Source organism: Pangasianodon hypophthalmus, chromosome 12 (assembly GCF_027358585.1).
Source record: "Pangasianodon hypophthalmus isolate fPanHyp1 chromosome 12, fPanHyp1.pri, whole genome shotgun sequence".
Taxonomy (NCBI): domain Eukaryota; kingdom Metazoa; phylum Chordata; class Actinopteri; order Siluriformes; family Pangasiidae; genus Pangasianodon; species Pangasianodon hypophthalmus.
The window spans coordinates 10,683,044-10,709,998 of record NC_069721.1 but is presented as its reverse complement, the minus strand read 5'-3'; the positions used below and the strand labels follow the sequence as shown (position 1 = coordinate 10,709,998).

Below are 26,955 nucleotides of genomic sequence, written 5' to 3'. Positions count from 1 at the left end.
TCCCCCGTATGCACACGGCATAAAGAACTGCTTTCAGATCAGCACAATAACAAAAACTCTGACAAACAATCAACCACACAAAATAACCCTTGTAGATGGACAGTGTAATGGATAATTGCATTAGGTGACTGCACAGTGAAATGAATGAAGAGTTCAGGAATTCTGAACATATTCTGATCAAGATGTCCACCTGTTTTTCTTCTTTCTAAACAGAAAAAAATATGACACACAGAGAATTAAGTGTACTCTTATTGTACTGTGTATTACAAGGGAGCAGGTAGTTAAAACACTACCAAACATGCACTACTTAAGTAGCAGTGTACATATTACAGGGTATGAACAACAGTGCTCAGAGTTAATGGAACGCAGATATGGCAGCAGTTGGTATTGATCAACAAGGCACTAGAGGCATTTAGATCATCTCTCCTCCCCAGGGAGGACTTTTCTTCGAGCCTATGAACTGAATACCTTCATTGAGTGCAGTAACAAATACAGATTGATACAGACTCTAACAGACCAAATAATGTCAGTTTGAGCAAGAGGATTGGAAACCATTTCACAGCTCTCCACTTTCTTCCCCTCTGGATTTCCTCTCCTCTCTTTAAGGCGTCAGTGGAGGTGAGCGTTGAGGTCATACTTCTCACAGAACTTGTCTGTCAGAGGGATGCAGGTAAGCAGCTCGCACCATTCACACTTGACTGGATACACGTAGAAGAGCACCACAAAGCTGGAGAAGATTCCCAGAAAGAGTGTGAGTGAGACCAATATCTGGCAGCGCTTGCGGTACATGTCCATTCGCCCAAAGCTGATGTAAGGCAGGAATGCGAAGGAGAGGAAGAAGCCTGAGATGAAGCCGCAAATGTGGGCGAAATTGTCGATCCATGGCAGCAGGCCAACAGCAAAAAGGAAGAGAACCACACACAGCAGCTTCATGAAGGCCCGCCATGGCCGCGCCAGGATCTGCCAGCTCTGGAACAGCTCTACAAACAGACAGGCGAGGATGCCGAACTGAGAGCCGGCTGGCCCGACCTGATAAAAAACAAGAGGAACAAGTTAGGTCATTGTGTCCTTAATCACATTACACAACTCAGATTCACCCAGATGTTGAGAGTTTATAAGAATGACTGCACCTCAGCTCTGTAAGGAAGAAATATGGAACTGGCCAAGTTGCCTGTAATGCCACTGAGGATGTAGATGATGGATATTCGAAGCCACCCCGCTAGTTTTTCCAGATCCCTCAGGATGGTCATTTGGAAGCACACAGACACCAGACAGTGCAGAATCCTGAGTAAAAGCATAAAAAAAGTTTGCTTGAGCGTGAGTTAAAATACAAATATTAAGTTAATGAACTGCAAAGCATTTAAGGAGTTTTAGAAGGTGTTATTTTTGGAGCAGACATTCCGCTTACCCAGCATGCAAGAAGAGAGACAGCCATAGGCGATAAAACTGATCTGGTACCTCTGGGTTGAGAAAAGGCAGCAGGCCACACACATCATCCATGCAGTGCACCTGATGAAAGGCATATTTAAGAGAACGTCCACTGTGTGTAAGTTTAACATCCACCTAGTGGTGGACCAGCTATGATTCAGTCTCACAGACTGAGATCAACAGGACTGCAGCTCTGTACACCCTCTGCTGGTTATGCTGAGTGAGAACTATATGTTTACACAACAAGTACAGCATTAAGCTGTCTGAGTTGCTAACACACAGATAGCAGTGGGAAATGCGGAAATGTACCTGGGAACAAAGCGTGGCCTCTTCATGAAAATAGCCCTTCATAAAGTCACAGTACTCTCTGGATGTGATTTCACACCTGCAGGAAAAAAATCACTTTCTAACTGTTGACATTTTATGTGCTGAACATAATGAAAATGTATATCAGGGAGTCGTGCTATAAGCTGTGTAGTCCTGCAGCTCCCCCTCACCTTCCTTTGGTTCCAATGCAGCATGGCCGGCCTGTGATCACACAGTCTACGTGTGGCAGGTTTGTGTGGTTTCCACTGCTGTACCTGGTGCATATCTGAAAGAAGACAGGCAGTGTCTTTAATCGCAACAATGGAAATTAAATACTACAGTTAGCATGAGTATAAGTTGTAAAAAGTACAAATCATTTCCAATAGAAAATAATAGCATACTAAAATCACAGGTCTTGTGACTGAGTCATACTCACTGGCCACTTGGTGATGTCATCAGGCCACTCATGAGGCGAGACAGAGGCTGGCTCCAGACAAGTCCTGATGTCATTACATAAAGCCATCAGTCACATGCCTGAATCATGCTACCACTCAATTAATAAAGCTTGTAATGCTTTACCTTGGGTCTTGATGACAAACTGAGCCGTACTTGCGTAATTTGCCGTCTAGATATGGAACACTTGGGTGCTGAGGCCACTTTACCCAGACAGCCAATGTACTCTTAGATAGAAAGAGTGAGATATGTGGTATGATTTAATATCAACATGACACATTAATGATAAACTGTCACAATACATGAAATATTGTGGGTATCGTCAGTACTTTTTTCACTTCTTTTACCTTCCTGTATTAAACAATACATATTTTTAGGCATTAAATAAAAATATAATTATAAACAGAGGTTATAACTGGCATTTGTTACATTATATCACAATATTGTGATGCACTGTATGTTGTGAAAATGTCTTTAGGTAGTGTGCTGTAAAGTCATGTCATATTGCCCGCCCCAAAAGCATTTTCTAATTCTAAGCCGGATGTATTTGCATAGCCATATCCCACAGTGAGGGATTAAATAATGGCACTGACTGAACACTCTTCCTGAGAGGTCTGCACGCAGCCTGATTGGTCATTTCGGACGCAGCAGGCTGAGTGGCGCTCCTTCTCCCTCTTCTCCTGGATCAGGTCATGCACCTGCTGGTCTTGGCGCATGCACGGTGAGAATTTGGCTCCCAAATGTATCAGCGCCACCTATCAGCCAAGATGAGGTACTGTAGTTAACTATTTTGTTCCCCACAACTGATTAGTGAAGAGAAGACTAGACTAGACAGTAAGACTAGACAGTAAAGGCAACCTACCGAGTTTGGTCCAACCCAGAAGTTCTCTTGCTGCACATACTTGACATTCTCATAAATGCCTTTATTTCTTAAAACCTGGAACATGAAAAATGTCATAAATCGTAAATGTAGTTAGACTAAAGGAAACTGTTACATAAGAAGCAGCTATGACTTACAGAATCTACAGTTTCATGTTGGGAGAAGCCAATAGGTGCAATGCCATAGATGGATACTGACAAGATGGTGATGAGCAAGTGGACAAATGTTATCCAATATGTGAAGAAAGGCCTACAGAACAAAATAAAAACAAAATCTGTCATTATTTTTAGTATCCAAATACACATGGAAATATATAAATGCATAAATGAGCTGTAATATGTAATGTATTATTTTTTATTTGAATATCAAAGGAAGAACCAGCCTGTGGTTATTCATGTCTTCTATCTGTCTCTTTACGTAGCTGTCAATGCGCTTGCGGTACGTGCGGTTGGTCAGCTTTCCCACTATGCCAAGGCCATAAGGACGTTTCTCACGGGCAAAGAGCTTTGTAACAGGCACATTAATGCGCTGACCCCGTCTCTGGCCACTCACACTCACAACTTCCTGGCATAAGCGTACTTTAGGTTGGACCAGAGAGCCATCCCTCCCTTTCCTCCAGCCCCTCTCAAGTGGCCTACAGAGACAGAGATAAGAAGAATATGCAGTTGTGGTCCATACTTGGAAAACATTCAGTCTTTAGTAATAAAGCTGTCATGGTTAGGGCTAAAGTTTACTTCATGCTCATTCTGTAAGTGTTTAGATAAGTGTTTAGATTCTCTGTCTTGTTTGTCTCTGTTTGGTGGCTAACAGTGTTTGAAATAATTACTATGAGTAAACTTTTCACATATGCAAACAGCTGGCCATGAGTATGTGTGTGTGTGTGTGTGTGTGTGTGTGTGTGTGTGTATGCGTGGATGAGGGAGGTGGGGACTTACAGCATTAGGTGACTCCTTTCTAACTCAGGCTTTCCCAGGGCGCTGCCTGTTAAATCTGTCTCACAGGGCACTTTGTTTGCATCATTCTCACGAATGGCGGCCTCAGAGGGCGACTCAAACACATCGTCTGCATATGTGGATAGTTCCTCCTGTACCAATCCATCCTACACACACAAACAGCTTTACCACCAGGTTATTTCACAGCGTTAGCATAAGGTAGGAGAACACACGCTATTCTTAAAAGCACATTGAATTAAAATAATTAAGTAAATAAATGAATTAATAATTAGCTTTTTACTATTAAGCATAGCTTCAGAGGTGAGTGTGCTATAAACTGTAAAATAAAGAACAATATTAGTGTGTTTAGTTGAGAGATCTCTGAATTTCTTTTTTGGCAAGAATTTCTTCTTTGGTCAAGAAGGTGACTCTTTCAGAATTGGAAATATGCTGCCCTCAGAGCTACCCACTGTACTCTACTAACAAAACTAAAACTATGTAAAAACGTGAAATGCATTTTTCTTCCACAATGTGGAGTATTTCCGAGAATGTAGGTAGTGACTCAAATGCTTAGGCCAAAGTTTGTACTCACTCACGCAAGCATCTTGAAGTGTTTTTGCTGATTGTTTGTTTTTCCTGCCTGTGACTCTACACTGACATAGTCAAAAAATCAGAAACAAATGTCACTGTATGTTAGGACTACGGACAAAAAGAATTTTAAGTGATTAGTTCTGATAGATTGTACACCAAGAACAAGAGCTAACAAGGTTTTGTTTTCAGGATGTGTTGAATTCACTTAGCCAGCTCACTTAACCTCTTTTCCCCATCAGTGACCATGCCATCAAAACAGCACCTGTCCAGCATTTTTAGAAGTTTATATCCACTGTTTTGGCACAGTTGTTTTTGTGTGGTCTCAGTGTGGTGCAGCTCCACCTCATTTGAAAAGCTATGCTGATTAGAAATATTTTAAAAAATTACTTAAAAGTGGTGAAGCAACAGTCAAACACACACAAGGTGTGATCTTATTTTTGTCATTTGAAAATGTTTTACCTAGAGCCATATTCTGAGAACTTATGAAAAAAGTGGCAACAGTGGAAAGAGTGGTGGGGAGACACCACAACCAGTCATTAAGGGATCTGACACAATTACACAGTTAATGTTGATTATGTGACAAAATTAATATCACAGTTAATTTCTGAACATTTTAACTTTTGGCAGAATAGTGATCAAGTGTTAGTCTTGGTTCTTTTACAGTCTTAGTGCTTTTGCATTGAATGGCCAGTGGAGGGCAGTGTTGGTAGTGAGCTGATGACAGAGATCAGGAAGAAGATGGCTCTTGTAGAGTAGCTCACTGTAGACCTGTGAAGGAAATACTGCTGTCATTCTCACCCGTGTAAAAAAGGAGGTGTCCAGTTCATCTAGGAATTCCCCTGTGTCATCTTCCATGAAGCTGTTTACAGCAAAGCTGCGTCTGTGTACTCGACGCATTGTGCCATCTTTCATGGAACGTCCCTGAAAGCACCACCATTATATCACCACTTCCTTATCATCTTCACCACCATCATTATCATTATCATCATAATCATCTTCAAAGACAACAAAAGCAAATATGGCTAAATGTCTTAAAATGCAAAGCTGTTGTTGCAGGTGTGTGATTATATCCTTTCTACAAAATTCTTCCTGGCTATTAGCTGAGCAGTCTAGTGCAGGGGTTCTCAAAGGTTTCGCAGCAAGGGAGCCTTAAACTGTGAAATAAATTCCATGGATTTTGAACATATAGAAATATTTGCCATATTCAGGAATAAGATAAATTACAAATCAATTTCTACATAACATTCTAAAAAAAAAAAGTCAGGCATCCACAGAAAGTCAAAACAATACACAATGCAAATTTGTGCAATTCTTTTCACTTTTAAAAAGAGATCTCCCTGAAATTGCTGGACTGATCGCTAACTGAACTTAGGAGGAGCATTTTATTTTGCATTCTTCATATAAGTGGAGTACAAAAAAGAATAGTCATTTCAAGTCAGTCATTATTCTCACTTTCTTTAGACATATTTTGGCATTTCTTGGCTCACATCTGAAACATAAATTTCAAACAGTCCTTCAGTTTCTTTACATCTCTACACAGTGACATCTCCAGCTGCGCTTCAGTAGCTCTACCTAACTCTCACTATATATCTGAGACACAGGGTAATCTCTGGCTCTGACCTTCACGAGAGCTGCGGCTGCTCTGAAGCCCATTTTGGCTACAGATTCTCTCTTGCGCCTGCGCGGCAACCGGTTGAGGCCAGAACGGGAGCTGGTGAGAGAGCACAGGGACACAGCTCCAGGGGTAATAGGAGTTTGAGTCCCATTGAAAGCATCCACATCGTCCATGTTACGAAAGGCTCGGCCCCGAGCCAGTGGGTCCACAATCTGCAGGGGAAGAGGACATCAGCGCCACGAAATTGCATATCTTTGTATATATTTCCTGTATAATTGCTAAAATGCTTCACCCAGGATTTGCAGTAATAATAATTAGGGGCACTGTTCATAGGAATTTATGATCCCTACATAAGCCATCCATGACAACTGATATATATCTATATTCACATTTATAAGGGCTTATTCAGCTACTTTTGTCTTTAAATCTAATGACATAGATGACAAGGTACATGCTGATATAAGGTTATGACACTTTCCGAATTGATTTACATAAACACATCAAGTGATTTTGTAGTTCAGTGTACCTATGCTATGTCAGAGTCACGTAATGGTCATAATGATGTCAAGCAAAGTTCACTGGAAAAATGGCAACACTTCCCAAAGATACTCTGCAGTGTCTTCCGGTGACATCACAATAAAAACCTGCTGTAAGTGCAGGTGAAGTGAAGGTCAAGTGAAGGTCAAGTGAAGCGTTTGATAGTCATCACACTGTAACACATTTTTATGAATAGCTTTGGAAAATTCACTGAGTTATATATCTTTTGTCATGTGTATATTTATTAAGTAAAGTGTTTTTCATTTTGCTATTTGTGAGATTCTTCTGAAAATGTTTGACAATATCATGACATATCATCAACTGTGTACTGGTCGGCGCTGCACTGGGACTTACTGTGCCCATTGTCTATCCCAGTAGTCATTGTACTGTCTTGTGCTGTCTGCACTTGTGCACTTTATGTATAAATTTATGTAGTCCCTTGTAGTTCTGTGTTGTTCTGTGTTTGTCTTATGTAGCACCTTGGTCCTGGAGAAACGTCGTTTTGTTTCACTATGTACTAACTGGCTGTATATGGTTGAAATGTCAATAAACTCCACTTTACTTGACTTGACACTGTAATGGTAGAATTAAGCATATTTCACAAGCCCTTAAATTAGAGCAAGTTTTGGTTTTGATATTTGATGTCACATCACCACCATGATATGACTCAGACAAACCAGAAGTATACAGAGCTACAAAGCCTGTTGTTATGGCATTCTAATAAACCCCAGGAAATTCATGCATTTGTTCATCTTCAGTAACCACTTTATCTTGGTCACAGTCATGGTGAATCCGAAGCTCTATCCCAGGAGCACTGGGAGTGAGGCAGGTATACACCATGGACACACACTCATGTGTGCACTAAACATGGCACTGTAACATAGCTGCACATGAAGCATGGTCCCTCCTAATAACAATGCCTCTAGATGTACAAAAAATATACAGTACCTAGTAATAAGAAGCATCTAACCTTCTGCATGCCGTGGTGTACTGGAGGGACGTAAAGAGGTGGCGGAGTCTCTGTGCTTGTTATGGAGATGTTGTCCTGGCTGGGCAGGTCCATCTCTCGGAGCACCTGTGGCTTTAGCTTGCCATAGCGCTGGTTGCAGTGGCGCAGGCTCTTCCTCTGCCATTTCAGAGTGGTGTCGATGTCCTTACTGACCCCAAACCAGTCTGCCGTGCCCCTGGATGGTGAGTGAAGCCCAACAGCATAATGGCTACAGTGGAATACTTCAATAGTCTCTTACTTCCTGTCATGCTAATGATCAAGAACATGTGCTTGCATATAACTCGCATCTGTTATGAAACAAACCAAAACACTCTTCACTAGTCAAGAACTTGCTGTTAAAACATCTGAAATATCTTTTGTGAGTTTTTGCAAGTCAAACATTGCTTATAAAAAGTGAATTATAAACAAATTTATAAACAGAACTGATGTTCCAAAAACTGTACATGAATGAATTTATTATATTAAGACTGACTAACCTGGGTCTCTCTCTCTCTCTCTCTCTCTGTTTATTGTGTGTGTAAATTGGGAAGAGTGGGAGGATGTAAGGAGTGTTTAGAGTAAAGGACACTCAGTAATAACAGGCTGTGTGTCATTACAGAGTCCAGCTGGAGGAGGCCATTTAGGGCAGAATGTAGGGGTGGGGATGGGAGTCCAGTTCATTGTTGTCCTCCCTGAGGGATATTTTCATGTTCTCAAACACAAAAATGTATACAGCAGGTATGCATTAAATCTGGTACTGTTGCATGGACACACATGAAGCTTGACCATACATGGTTTATAGCTATGGAGAATTAACCCATATGTACCCCATTCCTTAGAAAACATTACACAAAAATGCCTGAAGAGAATTTTTCTCTAGAACTTAGTATTCAATTATGCAGGCATGCGATTCATTGTTAGCTTTTCCCACAAACACTAATGTGAACAAGAAAAATGCTAATGGAATCAAATGAGAATAAAGTCAAAGTATGCAAAAAATATTTCACTGCTGAAACCAAAACAAGCAAATTCAGCAAATAGAAAAGCTACATGAATTAAGTTGAACTCCATTACAGTAGAGTCGGTTCAAGTTAGTGTTTACAGTAATAACACAGCCCTGTTAGACAAGCTTTCTATGTCAGCTAGATGGAGCCCATGCACAAGAAGAAGTAAATAAAAAGAACAAAAGAAGGGATGAATGAGAAAAGAGTGTACATCATTCTACAAAAACAGTCAAGAAATCTGTTCAATGAACAGTAAAAAAATCTTCACTGGCAGTTTCTGCTTCTACCTACCTGTCTTTATTTGCAGTTGCTAGAAATGTCATGCCTAAGGTCATACCAAGCACATGACGGCCTGACCAAGGCTGTCATCAATCCAAGGACACTACAAGGACTGTCACAAATTGAACAGCTCTGGCAGTGTGACAGATCTTGTGTGGTGTACTTTAAAGGTGAGTGCTCTCTCAGACTTTATCCCACTGCTTGGCCAGCTAACTACTACCCCTCTGTTTAGCCTTGTGAAAACACCCTCTGAAATACCAGCTTGTCTGTTAAAAAAGACAGGAAGGACATGCCTCTGCCTGAGAGCAAAGAATGCCAAAACTAAAATACTAGATACTGTACATTTAAACACACATGCTTGTACTGTACAACCCTGAACAATTTGTCAAGCAACGCTATAAAGTAAGGAGTGGTCTTGTAACACTGAACCTAAAGTAATTTCAGCCATTCCTTCCCATGGCCTTACTGTCAGGAGGTCTGTGTCTGCCATGATAAAACACGGCAGTGTAGTTCAGTCACACTGACAGTTTTTAGTACACAGGACATAAAGCCAGTTAGAGCAGCACTCTAGACAAGTTTACACTGATATGTTGAATCACATCAGCCATCAGCATTTAAACAGGTTTAGATATCTCATTTCTCAGAGCTGTGTGTCTGCCATAGTAAGTAGATAGTAAGTCATGGTAAGCTCATCTAGGTTATCCTTCCTTACTCATGTCTTTGAAGGTAGGCAGACCACACACTCTGGGACCAGTAGATAATTAATCTACAATCCTGTCAAAGCCCACTGAGGCAAAGACAAGCTATGAGGACATCTGTTTTTTTGACTCATCTGGTCAGGAGTTCTCAAAAACTTTAGGTGGCAGTGTAAAAAAAGTCCACTGACCCCCTTATGATAGTAGCACAGATTTTTATTATCATAATCCACCTATTTAAATATTAGGCATATAGGCAAATACAGACAGTAATTAAGCTTCAGGTATTAGGTGTTAGGAGTGTAACTATAATAACTACGATAGTAACTATTATAGTGGTTGGTAGTAATCTCCACCACTGTAATGACATTTTTTTAAAAAAAATCACAGACGTCCTATCTATAGATCACAGACGCCTCTTCGAGAATGATGGATTTAGACAACCTGTAAGAAAGAGCGAAGTGTTCACATAACTCCGCGAGGCTGGCTGGTTTCACACAGCTGTATTCTGTGCTGCTTAATATTTACATGCCACATGGTGCTCACAAAGATTAATACATTTTCCATGAAGCATACCAAACAGCAGAGCTAAAAATACAACCCAGTGAACACATGGTGATCTAGTGTACATCTCTGAATGAGCAATGTGTTAGTGAAAGACACTATGAACATGAATGGGGTGACGGGCTATCAGTGATGACTGGAAGGTATGTTATCCTCCTCCTGCAGGTCACTCAAAGCGCTACAGTACCTGAGGACAATATGGGGTAGCGACTGGCGCCTGGTGGCCTCCAGCCGAGAGGAGCATTGGCCATTAACCAGCACTGTGCTCATCTGCTCAAAGCGCACCCTCTTCCCTGTAGGGCTGAAAAAATGACCCACCAAGAGAAAGGGAGATGGGGAACAGAAACAAGAGAAAGAGGGAAAAGAAAAAGAATGAGAGGTTAGAGGAACAGTTTTAGAAAGGAAATTGAAATTAAAAGTTAATGGTTACAATAGGAATATTGAAGAAGTCAGAAAAGTGAAAATATTTTAGAAAGATAGGTTAGCATTAAGCAGAAAGAGGTCTTCTGCAGCAAAAAAAAAAGGAATTCAGCAAGGGAGTAAATGCTACAGCAGATGGTGACACATGCAATGCAAATGGGGACAAATGTGTAATCTAGTGTAAATCATAATAATGCAATTTGCAATAGTAATTGGTCATAGAAATGGGACTGGGAACAAGATAAGAGGATGCTGTTATATTTTTTATATGTTTTGAATAAACACCTCAGTGTGTTACCCTTGCAAATAAATGAAAGTAAAACGATATCACAGAGAGAGCCAAGAGAGGACTTCTTGCTCTTTCCTGACATTCAGATTTAACTGATTGATTTTATAGCTCAGATGTTATACCCTGTGGGAAATACAAACAAAGAATGTACAGAATGTATGTTCCTTCATGTTAATGTTTACCTGCATGCCTCTTACATGGATAATCGTGTATGTGTGTGTGTGTGTGTATGCATGTGCCCATACCTCTTGATGGTCTGTGAGAGGGAGGGTTTGCGCAGTACCGAGGGTCTTCGAGAGGCATAAGGATCCACCATTGGGTATCTGAGCTGAATGTTCTCTGTGGGCACGCTGGAACTGCGCAGGTACAGACTATTACGTGCCCATGGCTGGAAGAGAGACCAGAACACTGATGTCCCATGCAAAAAGGCAATACACTGATATATTCTGTTTGTATTTGAGAAGAGATAGTCTGTGTGTGACTGCTACTGGATTGGGTAGATGCGTGTAGACCTCATGCATTGAAACTTGTGTAAAAGTCACAGCCAAACAACATATTCACAGTCCTGAGTTTTTCATACTGCTGAATAAAATACAAAAAAAGATTAAAAAACATGTCACGCTGAGAAACAGCATTTGAGTGATGGTCTAGTCTATTGCAAAGGTACAGTTCACTAAAAAGTAGCTGCCCAATATTGCAGTGCGAGTTACCAGTACCATAATGTAATGTTATGTCCAAGTAATCTATCAATAATGAATCCTCCACCTAAGAAAGTAAGTGTGTGTTGTAAATATTAATTACATCAGTAAATTGAAGAGAAACTGTTTTGTGTCTAAAAACCTTCAGTTTCTGTTCTCAGTACCTGAATGAAGTTGTTCAGCTCCTCCGTGGGGCCCTGTGTGCTGGGGATATCCAGATAATGCCATGGTGGCTTCTTCCGCTGCTGACTGCTGCTCTCCTCATCAGCTTCAGCCATGCTCATCTCCCCTCCCCTCGTCTGCCAGCTGGAGGTAGAGAGCAACAGGGAAACACTCATCGTATGCGCAAAGCACTCACAGTACATAACATTGGTGACCGATACACACAGCACAGCACTGATTTATATAAGACCCTAATCCCTATTTCCATCTGGTAGTAGGATGACTGCTTGTCCTTACTGCACATACAGCTGTGTGTTTTATCTCTCTAATGACTCAAGCATCGTTGCATGATTTACTTCTGATCTTATTTTCACCTATCTGACTAGGAGCAATTAAAATCCATCCATCAGTATATGAATGTTGCGAATAGTTTGGAAAATTGAAGACCAACACACATGCAGATGCACGTGCATGCAGTGAAATTAAATGTAATGATAACAGAGCACAATCTCTTTTCACTTCCACTAGAGGGTACTGATATATCATCACTCCATACAGATATGTCACAGATCTTCAGGTTTCCTATTAGTATGGTTAAATGTAAAGAGTAATATGAATGGACATAAGCTCTTAGAATACTCTATCAATACTATAGCAGTGTCATGCTAAGCTTAATTAATGTGTATAACTGTGAATATCCTGCTTCTTACACAGTCACATCAATTTGTATTTAACAATAACAATAACAATAATAGGGGTGCCATATAAATTTTGGGCCCGTAACAGGTTAATGTACTGCCTCACCCTGCCTTGAACAAGGGAAAATTTTGTTCCCTAGCCACTTTTTTTGGCCTTTGGATTCATCGTTGTACCCATAACCTTTATGTGAGCTATACCTAATCTAAAATCTAGTCTAAGAAGAGGGATGATTGTCATGTGATTATGATCTCCTTCCCAAGCTCTGTGTGCCAAAAACAGGAGCAGCACAAACACTTGTGCATTTACAAGCTCAGCCACCATGTAGCGGTGAGTGATATATTCAGTAAACTGAAAACAATAAAACCTTGGTTGATTGACGCATCCTCTGTGCAGTCGAAGAACAATATGCTGATGACTCATTATGATGCATTTCACATATTTCCTCTATGACTTTCACCATTTTGAGAAAACCCATTGACATGTCAAATTAGCACAACAGACCCAAGATACATTCAGCAAGCATCATAATGAACAAAAGAGCATTTCATAAAATGCCGGACACAGTATGTAATGGCCACTCAGTCTCTCCTGTCCTGCTCAGTTGGCCAGAAATTGTATTTGTATGTACAGTGATGAAAGACACTCAGAGAACAGTCACTGTCATACAAAGCATGATAAATGGGCAGATGGAGATTGTTCCTCCCAGCAAGCACTGTTATTGACACACAGATCTAGAGTGTTATAGAAAATGGGTCTTCCAGGCCTTCTCAGAGCTGTTCAGAGGAGGTCAAAACCCTTCTTCACAAAGAAAGTAATAGTGCTATTTATATTTTTCTAATCATATAGACGTGCATTGTCCAAATCAGAGGCCCATTTTGAAATTCAAACGAACAGTCTGGCTAGGAAATGGGAGGGAAAAACTGCACAATTTGTACTATTGTTACTGGAACTATTGTCTTGCTTTCAAATAACTTGGTCCAAGAACCAAAAGTCCAAGTGACTCAGCCAAAGCCAACATGCAATGTGCTATTCAACACCAACTGGTTCACCAGCCAGTCTTCCTGACTACCACAAGCTATTTCAAGTCTTTTGGATAATAGACCATGGCACCAGCCACATAGAAGGATGGGACAGCATAAAATGTCCTCTTACCAACTCTGGTTTGATGTAAATGCATATTTTTAAAAGACATATTTTCAAATAAAGAAACCAAACTATTTTTTTTGGAAAGAAAAAACAAACCTTGAAATAGCATCCCTTGGCAACAATCTCACCACATCCTACTGCAAACCACATTTCCCCACAAAGAAACTTGGTGCTTTAGCGAATGACCTTTTCTTGATTGTGGCTATAAATAACTGACAAAAGTACACTTTCAAAGTGTACTTCCTTTTTGTAAAGTGAAGTAATATATAATAATCCCTGATCAGTTTCGCCCCTGCCCTTGCTGGTGGATCTCTGATTTCCAGCACACAGCACTCTCTCAGTAGTGTGCATTATTAATTGCCACTGTGCAGGGTCTTTATATTTGTGCACGCAAATATTTACTTTTACCCAGAAATCTGATCAGACTGTATTTGACATAATTGCTGATTAGATCCACTGACAATGCTTCATTCCATTGACACTGATCATACGCATGAACACGACACAAATTAAAATGGTGATTTAAAGCATTAAAATGGATTGTTTAATGTATTAAAATGGACAAAATGGAAAAAAGTATTGTGACATTCATAGTTTTGCCATAGTGTTACTTAAAACTAATCAGCCTAACAAACCCAAAAGATACATATAGTAATAACATATAGTACATAACATTACAACCTAACAAACCCAAATAATACATATAGTAATAACATAGCAATGCAGAATACATATCTAGACATTTTCCATATTTTAATTATTTTCTAATAAGTGAGAGGTGTGAATTTCTTCATCACCAGCTAACCTCCAAAATAATATAGACTAGCATCATTTCAACATGACTTCAACTCATATTACACTTTATTGCTTGATCCTCACCCTTAAACATATTTCTATTTATGAATATGATACAATTATACAACTGAAAGGTTAATATTGCACCACTCACAGTACTCAGTCATAAAGTTGTGCCTCATATTGGCCAGAATGTTTATACAGCACTAAGAAGTCATATTCACAAGTAGACCAACACTTGAAAATTGTGCTGTGCGGCACAGTGACAGTGTAGTGGAAGAGTTTGTATAACGTCAAAGGTCAATGACATCTCGGACCTCAGGTCCCTTTGAAGCATCTGGACGTGCATTAGTGCATTCTCCATAATAATCCCTCCATCCCTTGGCTTGCCTTCTGTCATGATGTGTGACCCTCCTTCCTGATGGAGGAGCTCAATGCTGTGTTGTAATGCAGGCCAGTGTTTTTACTAAGGCCAGATGTTGTGGTGAGATGTTGGGTCTGTGTGTTTAAATGGGAATTTAGGGAGCGTGGGAGCAGATGTCCTTGGTTTCTGGACAGTGATTGATGACCTCAGTTGGCAAACACTTCCTTCCTGTGAGCAGTGTGCACCTCTGCCTGTGCTCCTCCTCATCATCACTCTGAACTGTGACCAACACCAAAAGGAATATTGTATTTAACCCGGTAAATGCCCTGTGTGTATGTGACTTCAGTATGTTTCAGATTCATGTTCAGATTCAAGTTCAGGTTTCTGTTCTGCCAGGCAGTCCAATCTTTGAGTTATATCAAATTGTTACTTCCATGGCCAATAACCCATGACTATCACTGTCTGCCACTTATTATACACAAATGAGGACACACACTCCAGACCTCTTCTAAAAAAAACACTGAACTGAATCTGAACTGAGAATTCATCCCATGAGATAATCGAGATTTGTCCTCATTTATGTAGCATCAAAAGAAACCTTAAAGAAATAACAAAAGACATTTGTATTGGATGTACTGTCAGGAAAATCTAGATTTATGTATACACTCACTGGCCACTTTAATAGAAACACCTGTACACCTAATAATTCATGCAATTATCCAATAGGCCAATCATGTGGCAGCAGCACAGTTCATAAAATAATGAAGACATAGTTCAGTTAATTCAGCTAATGTTCACATCAAATATCAGAATGGAGATAAAATGTGAACTCAGCGCCTTTGACCATGGCATGGTTGTTGGTTCCAGACAGGCTGGTTTCAGTATTTCAGAAACTGTTAATCTTCTGGGATTTTCATGCACTCTCTCTAGAATTTACACAGAATGGTGAAATTAAAAAAACACAAAAACAAAACAAAACAAAAAAAAAAAACCACACAGAGTGAGTGGCACTGCTGTGGGCAGAAATGACTTGAGAAATGACTCAACAAGTCATTTCTGCCCAAAGCAGTGCCACTCACTCAGTGTTTTTTTTTTTTTTATTTCACCATTCTGTGTAAACTCTAGAGCAAGAGGTCAGTGTAGAATGGCCAGAGTTTGAGTTGACAGGAAGTCTACAGTAGCTCAAATCACCACTCTTTACAACCATGATAAACAGAAAAGCATCTCAGAACATACAATACACTAAATCTTGAGGTGGATGTGCTACAACAGCAGAAGATCACATTGGTTCCTCTCCTGTCAGCCAAGAAGAGGAATCTGAGGCTACATTAGGCACAGGCTCACCCAAATTAGGCAGCTTAAGATTATTAAGGCGACGTTTTTCCAGTCTTCCACTGTCCAGCTTTGGTGGGCCTGTGCCCAGCCTATGACTGTGATAATGATAATTGCCTTTAAAAACTCCTTTATTACTTTAGAGAGGTTTACTTTATAATGTTTATGCAATGCATATGAATGTGCTTTGAAGGCCTAATGTAGATACAGGTTATATAAAATGTTATACACTATTGCTAGCTTCACAATTTAGCAGAAGAACATTTCACAAACTTTCATTGCAACCCAGGCTCACAAAGACAATGTTCACATGCAAATTATCTGCAGCACCTTCTATACGCTGAAGATCAACATTCTGGCACAATCTGCAAGCCTGTTTGTGTTTGCAGAGAAAAGGAGAAATTTCAAGAGCCTAATAAGTCTAACTATATGTCATGATAAAATAGCACAAACTTCACACATGAAGTGGGCAATGCTATATTAGAAGGTTACAGGAACTGCAGAGTGCAATGGTGCTGCTGCTCTCCTGACTTGGTCTATTGTGATGCAAACAAACTGTTTTCCATCAAGTTAGGATTTACTGCACATTAAATGAAACTGCCATGTAACTCTCCTATTTGCATAATTTCATGCTTAAAATATGACAGTATTCACTAGCATGTCCTCTGATCTAAAAGAAAAGACTAATTAAATTATTCGCAACACAAGCTATATGCCACCTCTTATTCTAAATACTTTAGATTAAATAGATATCTATTAATTCTGCAATATTACTGATATTACTTATCATACCTGTTATTTGGAAGGTTTGTCCAATTATTACCAAACATGATCCTACAATGTATTTCCCTTTGCTGCACACCACTGTGTTGTGACAAAAGTTAAAATATTATTTATACAACCTATTAAGTCCTTCTGCATGAAAGAATTGACTTCTGACAATCACCATATATAAATGAACACCACTGGAGAAGTGAAAAAAGAAGTGAAATATGACAATGACCAGCTACTGACACTTATAATGAAACATTTGGCTGCATATTGAGCTACTTGTAAAAAAAAACAAAACAAAAAACTTCCATGTGCCTTCAGGAACCAATAAAGTGGGCGCTGAAATAGATTTTCATCTGCTTGTTAGTCTGGGCACACAGCCTGGCAGAGTGCTGTACACACATGCTAGGAACTGCCTCACATACTTTAACACAGGCAAAGTCATTCTACACCATTTCATCCCTTTTTCTTCAAGTTTGAGGATAGTGGCACTGAGCAGATTGGTCAATTTGCTCTTGCCGAGCTGCTCGATTTAGACGGTCTGCTGATAGCCTTCGTTTATCACACCAGCTGAGTTTGACTGCCTCAGACAAGTGCACATTGACTAAATACTGTAAGGTCCAAGAGGACATTATATTGTGGCTGACTTCTGATATTACCGCCTACCTGATCAGCTGTAATATGATTCTGCTGAAACTGATGAGAAGATACACTGAAATAACAGAACTATAAATTAACATAAGAAGAGGGAACAATATATCAATACTGCTAGACCCAGAGGCATTGAGAGGTGTCATGGCAAACCTCCAGGTCCATCTCCTCACTTGCTGACAAGTGTCTCATTGTTTCACTGGAAAGCAGCCACTTCTCAGTTGGAGGAAGTTGTGAGGGGTGTCTGAATCGTATGCCTAAACAACATGTGATCTCCATTTAAATACTTTCCAGCACAATGGCTGCCTGGAGCACTCAGCGTTAAAGAGGACACACTGTGTGGGCTATCTGTACTTGATTGTGGGATATTAGCCACCCAGCACTGTTCACTGTCGAAAATGTCAGCTGTCTGAATTGGGTACTTGCTTCAGCAAGAAACCCTAGCTCCACAGATCCAGAGTAATGAAATGTGCTGCAAAAAGTGTGGAAAACTCTTAAGGCTTTTTCAGCAATATAACTTTCAAAGCCAGAAGGTAAAATGAGGTGAATACATGTCTCTGCCAGTGACCTTCAAAGAGCAAACAGATCTTCAGCAGATGGCCAGAGGGTCTGTCAACCATATCCAAAACAATGAGCTGGTAACAGCGTACTAAAACTGCTAACTCCAAAAGTTAGGGAACTATCAGGTGATTTTTCAGTTAGTAATATGACAGTTTATAGTTCCCTTGTCAGATGGTACTGCAAACATTAATACACTATAATTCAAAAATCTTGTTTATCCAAAACTAACAGCCACATTTGAATAAATAGAAGGTATCAGAGAATATAAAAAAAGAATGAAATGAAATCTGGATTATTATGACATGTTAGCATTGGAGGAACAGCCAGGATTTACCCACAGTTGGAGGACCTTAAAAGAATGTGGAAGCCTTAAACCAGTCTCCAATTCTGCATAAGCAATGGATGCAAGTCATTACAGCTGAGAAGCTCACTGCATCATATGTCATCGGAAATCTATAATCTATAAAAACAATAAAAACAAAGCAAAACACCTCTTGCTATGCCACAATTAAATGAGTTGCTGGTCACAATCCCTTTTAATATCCATTGGCAAGCATGGCTTCTAGTTCATTTCTTTGACTGAATGTCACAAGCAAGCAAGTAAGACCAAACAAATGCTGTGTCAATCAATTTAATTCATTGATTCAATGGTCAATTCATTTGCTCATATATTCTTCCATCTTCAGCAGCCATTCCATCCTGGTCAGGGATGTGGCCACCCACTAACACCACATGCCAGTCCATCACAGGGCACCACACACACACACACACACACACACACACACACACACATTCACGCACTCAGCAGTCAGATAATCCTTTACGATAAATCAAAATCCCTGCCACTCTTAATGTACAGCGGTTGGAAATAAATATTCTTGGTCACAGATGATTTCCACTGAATGTCTGTCATGGCAAGTTTAGTAGAGGAAGCAGGTTCACTTCAGAAGACAACAGACAGATCTTCCATCGTTCAGACTGCAGATGGGCTAAGTCTGTGTCTCTGTGTAGCTATTCAAGTTCTGTGGAGTGTTTCACGTTATTGTCTGGGAAAGAGCTCCTTCCACAATGGAACTCTTTATGAAGCATCTTCAAGCTGTGAAGTTCACTTCCTCTGCTGGCTTGCACTGTATAAAAATACATTTTTAATTGAGCACAGATGCAGCTCTGATGAAAGAGGAAAACTGGCATTAAAAAAGGATATTCCACATGAGTATGCTAATTAAGGACTGGGAGGTAAATCCTAATATTTCATGTGCAAATAAGATGGTCTGAAGACCCACTTTGTCCTGTACTCGAATGTGAATAAAAGGCTTTATGTTAAAATTTACTTACAGAATATATATTTATATAGATTATATATATATTAAATTATTGCCCTTTGAGAGAGTTATATGTAAGATAATGCAAAAAATATTTATTCATTAATAATGAAGCTTGTTATAACAGCCTTTTCTGTAATGTACTAATTCGATAAAGGAAGTCACAGCATGTATCAAAAAAAGTGAGTGAATTCACCTGAAGCAAAGGTTGGGCTTTACCAGTGAACATGCCTTTTTGTTCATCGTGTTTTTACAGTAATTACCAGTCAGGTGAAAGAGCAGCGGCAGAGCACGCTCAGAACATTAGATGCTGACTCAGCTCTTGTCTTAGTGCCCTGTCGGAACTGCTGTTTCACTCCAACCTTTTGAAATATCAACCTGTCAGACAGCACCACAAGTCTAGCTCCGCTGTTTACACAAGACTTCAGGTAAAGCTGTGAATCAGCATTCTAGGGATTCTAAGAGATCGTGATGATGGTCAAATGTCTGAAGAAAAAGTACTTAGAATAACACAAAAACAAAAGTCACATTATAAGGGCCTAAGGATCTATCCTTCTAACAGTGATTTAATTAAACAGTTTAAACTAAAGATGAATATGAGCAAAACTCTTGCAGTTTTACTAAATATGCATTCAACATGCATCTAACCTTCTAAGCAAAGTAAACTGTGATCATTGATATCATCTGCGTTCCACACATGTGAATATGCCTTCCATGTGGTTGTCTGTCACATGGTGCTCCAGGTCAGAAGCATGGCACAGACAGTCTCTCTGCTCTAGACAGATCATGCTAGATACAGAGATAATCAAAATCCCTGTTAATTAAGGACTACCTCGATTCCTGTTCATGTGTTATTTCATCCACTGCCAGACAATCACCATATTGCGATTAGAAATTCCTCCTCCTAAAATCTGAACCAGTGTGGTGGATGTGATGCTCCACATGTTGTCTGTATGTTATGTCTGCATGTTGTCTGTAAATGTGTGTCTTTTCATATGGGATTGAAGAAGCAGAGTGGCTGCTCCAAAGAAGCTCCCCTAATAATAAGCATTTGATTTACAGCACTGTTAGAAGCATGTCAAGACTTGATTTTCCTCATCTCTCTCTGGAGCTGAAAGAGACAAAGCTGGTATACAACACAGGACAATCTCACCCACCACAGCCCCAGCAAAAACAGCATTACAGAGGTCGCCGCCCAGTAGTTGATGGTGTGTGTGTATGTGTGGGTGTGAAAATGTGTAAAAGAAAGTGAGGGGGACATAAAAACACAATGAGCCAGACTGACATTTAAAAAGAGCAAAAAGAGAGACAAAGAGGCAGGAATAAAAATGCAGCATAAAGTGAAATTAAGGAAACTAGACCTGCTGTAGAGGCCCCAACACACTCATTTTTATTCCATCAAATCAAATGTTCTTTTAATTCCACCATTCTGGCACTCTTAGGTGTTACCAATTTTTCCACTAGTGTTAATAACTCTGCTCGTCATCACTTTTTTGAATGCATGTCTAATACCATGACACAATATTGCACCCAATGGAAAGAACTTGGTTACTGTAAACAGCTGAAATATTTTATTAAGGCTTTTACAGCATATTTCTTAAGTTAACCTTTATTTTGGTAAAGCTTTCAAAAACAGTCACACAGTCCTGGCATGGAGGATAATGAAAGAGACTGCTTGAAAAAAAAAATGCATGCAATGCCATGGAAACACAGTTGCAGAGCTACCTATTGAGTGACTATGTGGCCTGGCATAAAACATAAGCCCAGACTACACCCACATAAAGGAGTGAGCAATCACAAAACAGTCTTCTCTCTTCTCTGTTCAGAAGCTTTCCTAATGCTTACATTACAATTCCTACTGATAGTTTAGTAGAGTTTGCAGCTACAGCTATCCAATGTGTGGGATGGGTCTGAACTAGTCTGCATACTTTTAAGTCCTGCAAGAAAACTTTGACACATATTTTTGACTGATGCTCTTGTTCTCTGCAGTTATTTGTGGTTATTTTCCATATTTTACTACTGTAAATGCCACCATGTTATATATTTACAGTAGTAAACTTCATTGTAATTCTGACCTCACTATTACGTTTTCCTTCTTAGTAGCAGTTTAAAAAAGTATCATGTCTGATGCAGATACTATGGATATATGACCATGACTACTGATCCACTATGTTTGTACAAAAGAAAAAGATGAGAATGGACTATGTAAATACTATGGTTTTATACAAAACATTACCAGAATAAAGCAGGAAGATGCTGCACTGGTAGTAACCCAATATTCTGTGTGACCACAAATGGAGGCAGTGGTGTGAGAAGGGAGAGTTTCATTGAACACTCAGAGGAGACAGCCAGACCCTAAAAAATGTCATAATAAAACACTTATTCCCACAAAACTGTTGCTGTTTTATATGGGGAAAGTCATTTTGTCAAACTAAAAGAGATTAGACCATGTACTGGGTAGAAATAAGGCTCCACCTTATGATAAATCTACAAAAGTTTCACTAAAGGTCTCATACAAAAAATGCAGGTAGAATCAGGTCAGACGTCTTAAATAAATAATATTTTAGGGGTAAGGTATATCAAAGAATTGAAAAGCAGCTCAAAAAAGGGCATTCCTTCAGGATAGGAGAATACAACACCCTCGTGATGCACATGCTTTAAAGCCTGAATTAGGATAGATGTTACGAGGTAATAAAGGCATAGTGTTAAATATAGCTGCATGAAATCCTACATCCAGGAGAAAATCATCTTATTTGGAGGTTATATTAAGCTGGGAGAGGTGAAGTGCACAAGTGAAACACCGGAAGGCAGCTCCTCAACATTAACCCATCATGGGAGCAAGGTGAAATCAGAGACTGAAGAACAACATAACATTCAACTTTCAAATTCTCGACCAGGCATTTTGTGTTAAAGCATTCGCTTTTTGCCAAGCTGCATTCTAATCTGCCCTCTACACATCTGCCCACAAGATGTTACTTACAGGTCGGTAACATTTTTTAAATGTATTCCATGCTCATTCCAAGTAAATTTTTCAATAGCCGTTAATCCCTTTCCAAATGCTCCCAAAAGAAACATTCCACCTGTCCCTACCTCTCTGAGTAAATCATCTCTGGAAACCTCTTCAAGTTATCTGGCCAATGCCATCAGTTATAGAGGCACAATGCTTCTGATTCAGGTTTATATGTTACGTCGTCTTCTAAGGACTGTTTCTATGGTAATGTAGCTCAGTGCTCTCTGACACAAATGTGCTTCTCTGGTAGAAGATGACTAATACGAGTTCTGACTAAAAATGGACTATAACCGAAACAAATACCTATGGGCTATAACCGTAACCAAGCACCTGTGAGGTGGAGCAAAAAATATATTATATTATATTATATTATATTATATTATGTTATATTATATTATATTATATTATATTATATTATGTTATATTATATTATATTATATTATATTATATTATATTATATTATATTATATCATATTATATTATATTATACTGATGATACTGGTGTATTAGGCAATCACCACTAAGTGTTTAGTGTTTGAAAATCCCAGCAAAGCTGCTGCACCTGAAACATTTATACCAGGACTACACACATGATCACGTTAGTGTCAGTTCTGGGCTGAGAATAATCCACCACCAAACTAACATCAAGTTAGTCGTAATCCTGTGATGGTACCTTCCCAATGATAGACAAGGAGAGAGAGCTGACAGGTTGTGCAATTCAACAGATGGGCTACAGTCAGTGATGTATACCTGACTGAAAAACTGGCTAATAAGTATAGCGGAAAGGTAGGTGTACCTGGGCTTCTGTGTGGCCAAGCAGAAGAGTGTTCAGCCTATCACTGGGAGTTTGAACCCTGATGATGCCACAGCCATTTGTGGCCAGGAGTCAAGAGAGCAAAACTGGCTGTGCTCTCTGGTTGGTAGAGATGCCACACTCTCTGCCCCTGTCAATCACAGTAACACTAGCACACACTAGGGCACACGAGCGTCTGTGAGTTCGTGTACGCAGATGAGAGCAGATAGCGCTTTCCTCCGAGTGTGTTACGCTACCATGCAGCATGCGCAGCAGTTCACATGTCTTGGAGGAAGCACGTGTTAGACTTCACCCTCCCCGGTTGGTGGTTGTTGTATGATGGGGAGAGCTGGCTGGTGGGTGGGAATTGGCAGGTGAACAAATTGAGGAGAAAAACAGGAAAAAAAGGTGGGTGGATCTAGTGGCAAATTAGTGTATTTTGTTCTGAAATAGTGACCAAAAAGTAAGCCCAAAATAGTAAGGAAATATTCTGTAGTTAAAATGAAATGTACACACCAGAGAGCATTATAAAATTACATCATGCCTCATTGCTTTTACTAGGTTCAATTAATCAATAACATTTGTTTTGTGACTGAACCACTTCTTGCTTTAGCACTTTTACAGAAAAGAATATCTTTTTTGTATGTCTACTATACACATTTTAAAAAGATATCACTGGGGTGCTTCCTTCTAGAGTACTTTTGTACCCTCAGTATGTATCTTTTACCTAGAAAGGTGCATGCAGAATATCTTTAAAGCTTCATGCCACAAGTCCAAAGTGCACCAGCATGTTTTAGAGTTATATACATAATATTATGGTGTACAATTGTGACATATTCTACAGTAGAATCCTGTGTGTTGCTGATTACTGTATTGTTCTGAGAAAATCCCTACATAGGAATCCTAGGTAAAGCAACTGGTCTGATGTTATGCGTATTAACACATTCAGCAGGGGGATTACAGATAAAGCATCTCTCATCAGCAGCATACAGATGTTGGGCGACGTCTGCTGGTCCCAAATCATATGAAGGATATGATGAAGATATCAATATATCAGTATAGCTACAGTCAGCTGAAAGAATCTCTGATGCTTCTCTATGCACCGTGCATGACTGCCTCTGAAATCTGGCATGTGAGTGTTGTGGAAAGTGATGCACTACTTACTTTCTCTGACTTTTCAGCTCTCGGGTGCGCGCATTCACCGCGGTGTGGAAGAGTGCTGGCAAATAAACGCCTGCAGGGTTTCACTCTTCGCAAATCTGTTATCTTCAGACCAAATTATATTATGGACGCGTTCAGAAAACGAAAGCAGCGTTATAGTGTCCCTGGGTCCACATCTCCGTTGGGCGGTGAGCTGCACAGACTGTGTGCTGAATGTGATTCACTCTGACTAAACCGCTCCACAAACACCGGTGTGGGCGGAGTCACATCAAACGTACTTACGTCACAACTCACACACGCCGTCCGCGAGCGCAAACACGCGACCACAAGCTACAAGTTTTTTCTCGTCTAGAAGTAAACAACTCAGAAGGAACTCGGAGATGCGGACAAGCGACTATGGCTAATGGTCCATGTACACGAGAGGCTGTGTAGCAAGACCTTGCACTGAATTCTTGCTCTCTCAAAACCTCTGCTGAAACTGGAAATAAAATGAAGTCAATCTGAACAGGAAAAACATCATACCTCCAGGATCAAAGCTGGCCATCCCTTCATACTGTTTACATAGACTAGTGAAGACACACCTCATCCAGCTCATCAGCTAACTATCAGGCCCTTCAGTAGAGCAGGAAACACCTGGGGCACTTCCTGGCCACATAACTCCAAGACTTACAGCTTAGTAAGAGCCTCAGCAAAGAGGGAGAAAATCTGTCAATCATGGGAGTATGAAGTGAAGTGACTTGTGGCCAAGTATGGTGACCCATACTCGGAATTTGTGCTCTGCATTTAACCCACCCAAGTGCACACACAAAGTGGTGAACACACACACACCGTGAACACATACCTGGAACAGTGGGCAGCCTTTTTTTGCTGCGGCGCCCGGGGAGCAGTTGGGGGTTCGGTGCCTTGCTCAAGGGTCTCACCTCAGTTGTGGTATTGAGGGTGGGAGAGAGCGCTGGTCATTCACTCACTCCACCTACAATCCCTGCCGGACTTGAGACTCGAACCCACAACCTTCAGATTCACCTTCAGGTTGCAAGTCCGACTCGCTATCCATTAGGCCACGACTGTTACCATGGACATCTGTGTTGGCTAAACCAAGCAATTTAAAGTTGTATCATGTTGTTTTTATATAATTTTGAGGACTTTTGTGTTATTCCTGAACGTCCCATTAAGCATGAATATTCATAAGCAGAGTTCTGATGTTTATTAATATGGCAAAACATAATATGAGGAAGAAGAGGACCAACATATTCAATGGGAGACAAACTTTATAGTTTATACTACAGTATACAATAACGACACTACTATACTATCTAACGATACTATCTATTATCACGGATTGGCTGTGCTAAATTGTCCCTAGGTGTGAAAGAGTGTGTGAACAGTGCCCCGCATTGAACTGCCATCCCATCCAGGGTGTATTCCCGTCTTGCCCCTGTGTTCCTGGGATAGGCTCCCAACTAGGCCTGGGATCCCAACGAGGCCTGGGATAGGCATTAGTTGCATGCTTAATTCTAGAACCTGGTAATCAACCAGGTAAAGCTAGCCTACAGCAGGCAATTACCTAGCAACATCATAATCAGGGGCCGACTTAGCACTAGGCAAAGATAGGCAACTGCCTTGGGTCCCCAGAAGCCAAGGGCCCCTTAAAAAATGCAAATTATATATATTTGTAATTATTAATGCTAAATAAAGTATGCTGAAATTTAAAATATTGATGTTAAAACACTGACACGAGGGCCCCATTCCTATATTTTGCCTATGGTCCCCGCCCCTGATCATCATAGGAAAAAGAAACATTTAATATTATTACAAGCAGATGTCTTCTTTGAAATTGGTGTTTTTTTAACCTGTTGCTGTTCCAAACCTGAGCAGAAATATGCTGATTCATTATAAACCCTGTGCTAAATAAATGACTTGCAATCGAGCTGTATTGTATTCTCTGTAACTGTACCTGTGCTCTCAAAGCTTTCCCAGGAGAATGTGCTTTGATCACTGTAAAAGGATATAAAAAGATATATACATATAAGGAGTTGAGAGAGCTGAGGAGTTGAGAGAGCATATCTCATTGGGGAACAAATGAAAGTCTGTATTTGCAGCAGGAATGGAGTGTTTCTCTAGGCTCTTTTCATACATCATTCTGAGTTTGTATCACACTAGCTAGTTAAATCACAACAAATAAGTTGAATATCACCCTAGCCTCAACATCATTCATCCGAATTATGTTTCAGCTGAAGTATAAACTGAAGGGGGTATTGGGTTATTTAAGCAACATTGCACAAACAAGAGTGCGGTTATACTGAATATCGGTGCGACTGTGATTCATTCCGTAGCTAAACATAGCCGTGCCAATAGTCAGTATAACTACGCTATTGCTTGTGCAATATTGCTTTTATGCAACAGTTCTATAAAAGAAATGAATGTAGAGAAACTGACATTTTGGACACAAATGTTTTGTTTATTTCTTTTGTGCCGCTGATGGAAATAGATCCCAAAGAAGCCACAATCA

General features: G+C 40.0%; 1 protein-coding gene across 2 annotated transcripts; it reads right to left on the bottom strand.

Moving 5' to 3' along the window:
* Positions 1-243: 243 nt before the first annotated feature.
* On the bottom strand, positions 244-24,796 carry rhbdf1b (rhomboid 5 homolog 1b (Drosophila)). 2 transcript variants are annotated; one of them, XM_053238893.1, is made up of 19 exons: positions 24,450-24,796; positions 23,289-23,638; positions 11,844-11,985; positions 11,227-11,369; positions 7,713-7,926; positions 6,211-6,417; positions 5,389-5,511; positions 4,003-4,166; positions 3,450-3,701; positions 3,205-3,316; positions 3,050-3,124; positions 2,781-2,942; positions 2,314-2,414; positions 2,171-2,234; positions 1,926-2,020; positions 1,738-1,813; positions 1,409-1,509; positions 1,131-1,284; positions 244-1,029 (listed from the first exon to the last, which is right to left on the bottom strand). In XM_053238893.1, exons 3-19 carry the CDS (start codon positions 11,961-11,963, stop codon positions 610-612), a joined length of 2,583 nt encoding a protein of 860 aa, XP_053094868.1. In that variant the 5' UTR covers positions 11,964-11,985; positions 23,289-23,638; positions 24,450-24,796; the 3' UTR covers positions 244-609. The 2 variants fall into 2 exon arrangements, with proteins under 2 accessions (XP_053094868.1, XP_026771331.1); XM_026915530.3 differs by lacking the exon at positions 23,289-23,638 and having other exon boundaries at positions 24,450-24,778.
* Between the last annotated feature and the right edge of the window lie 2,159 nt (positions 24,797-26,955).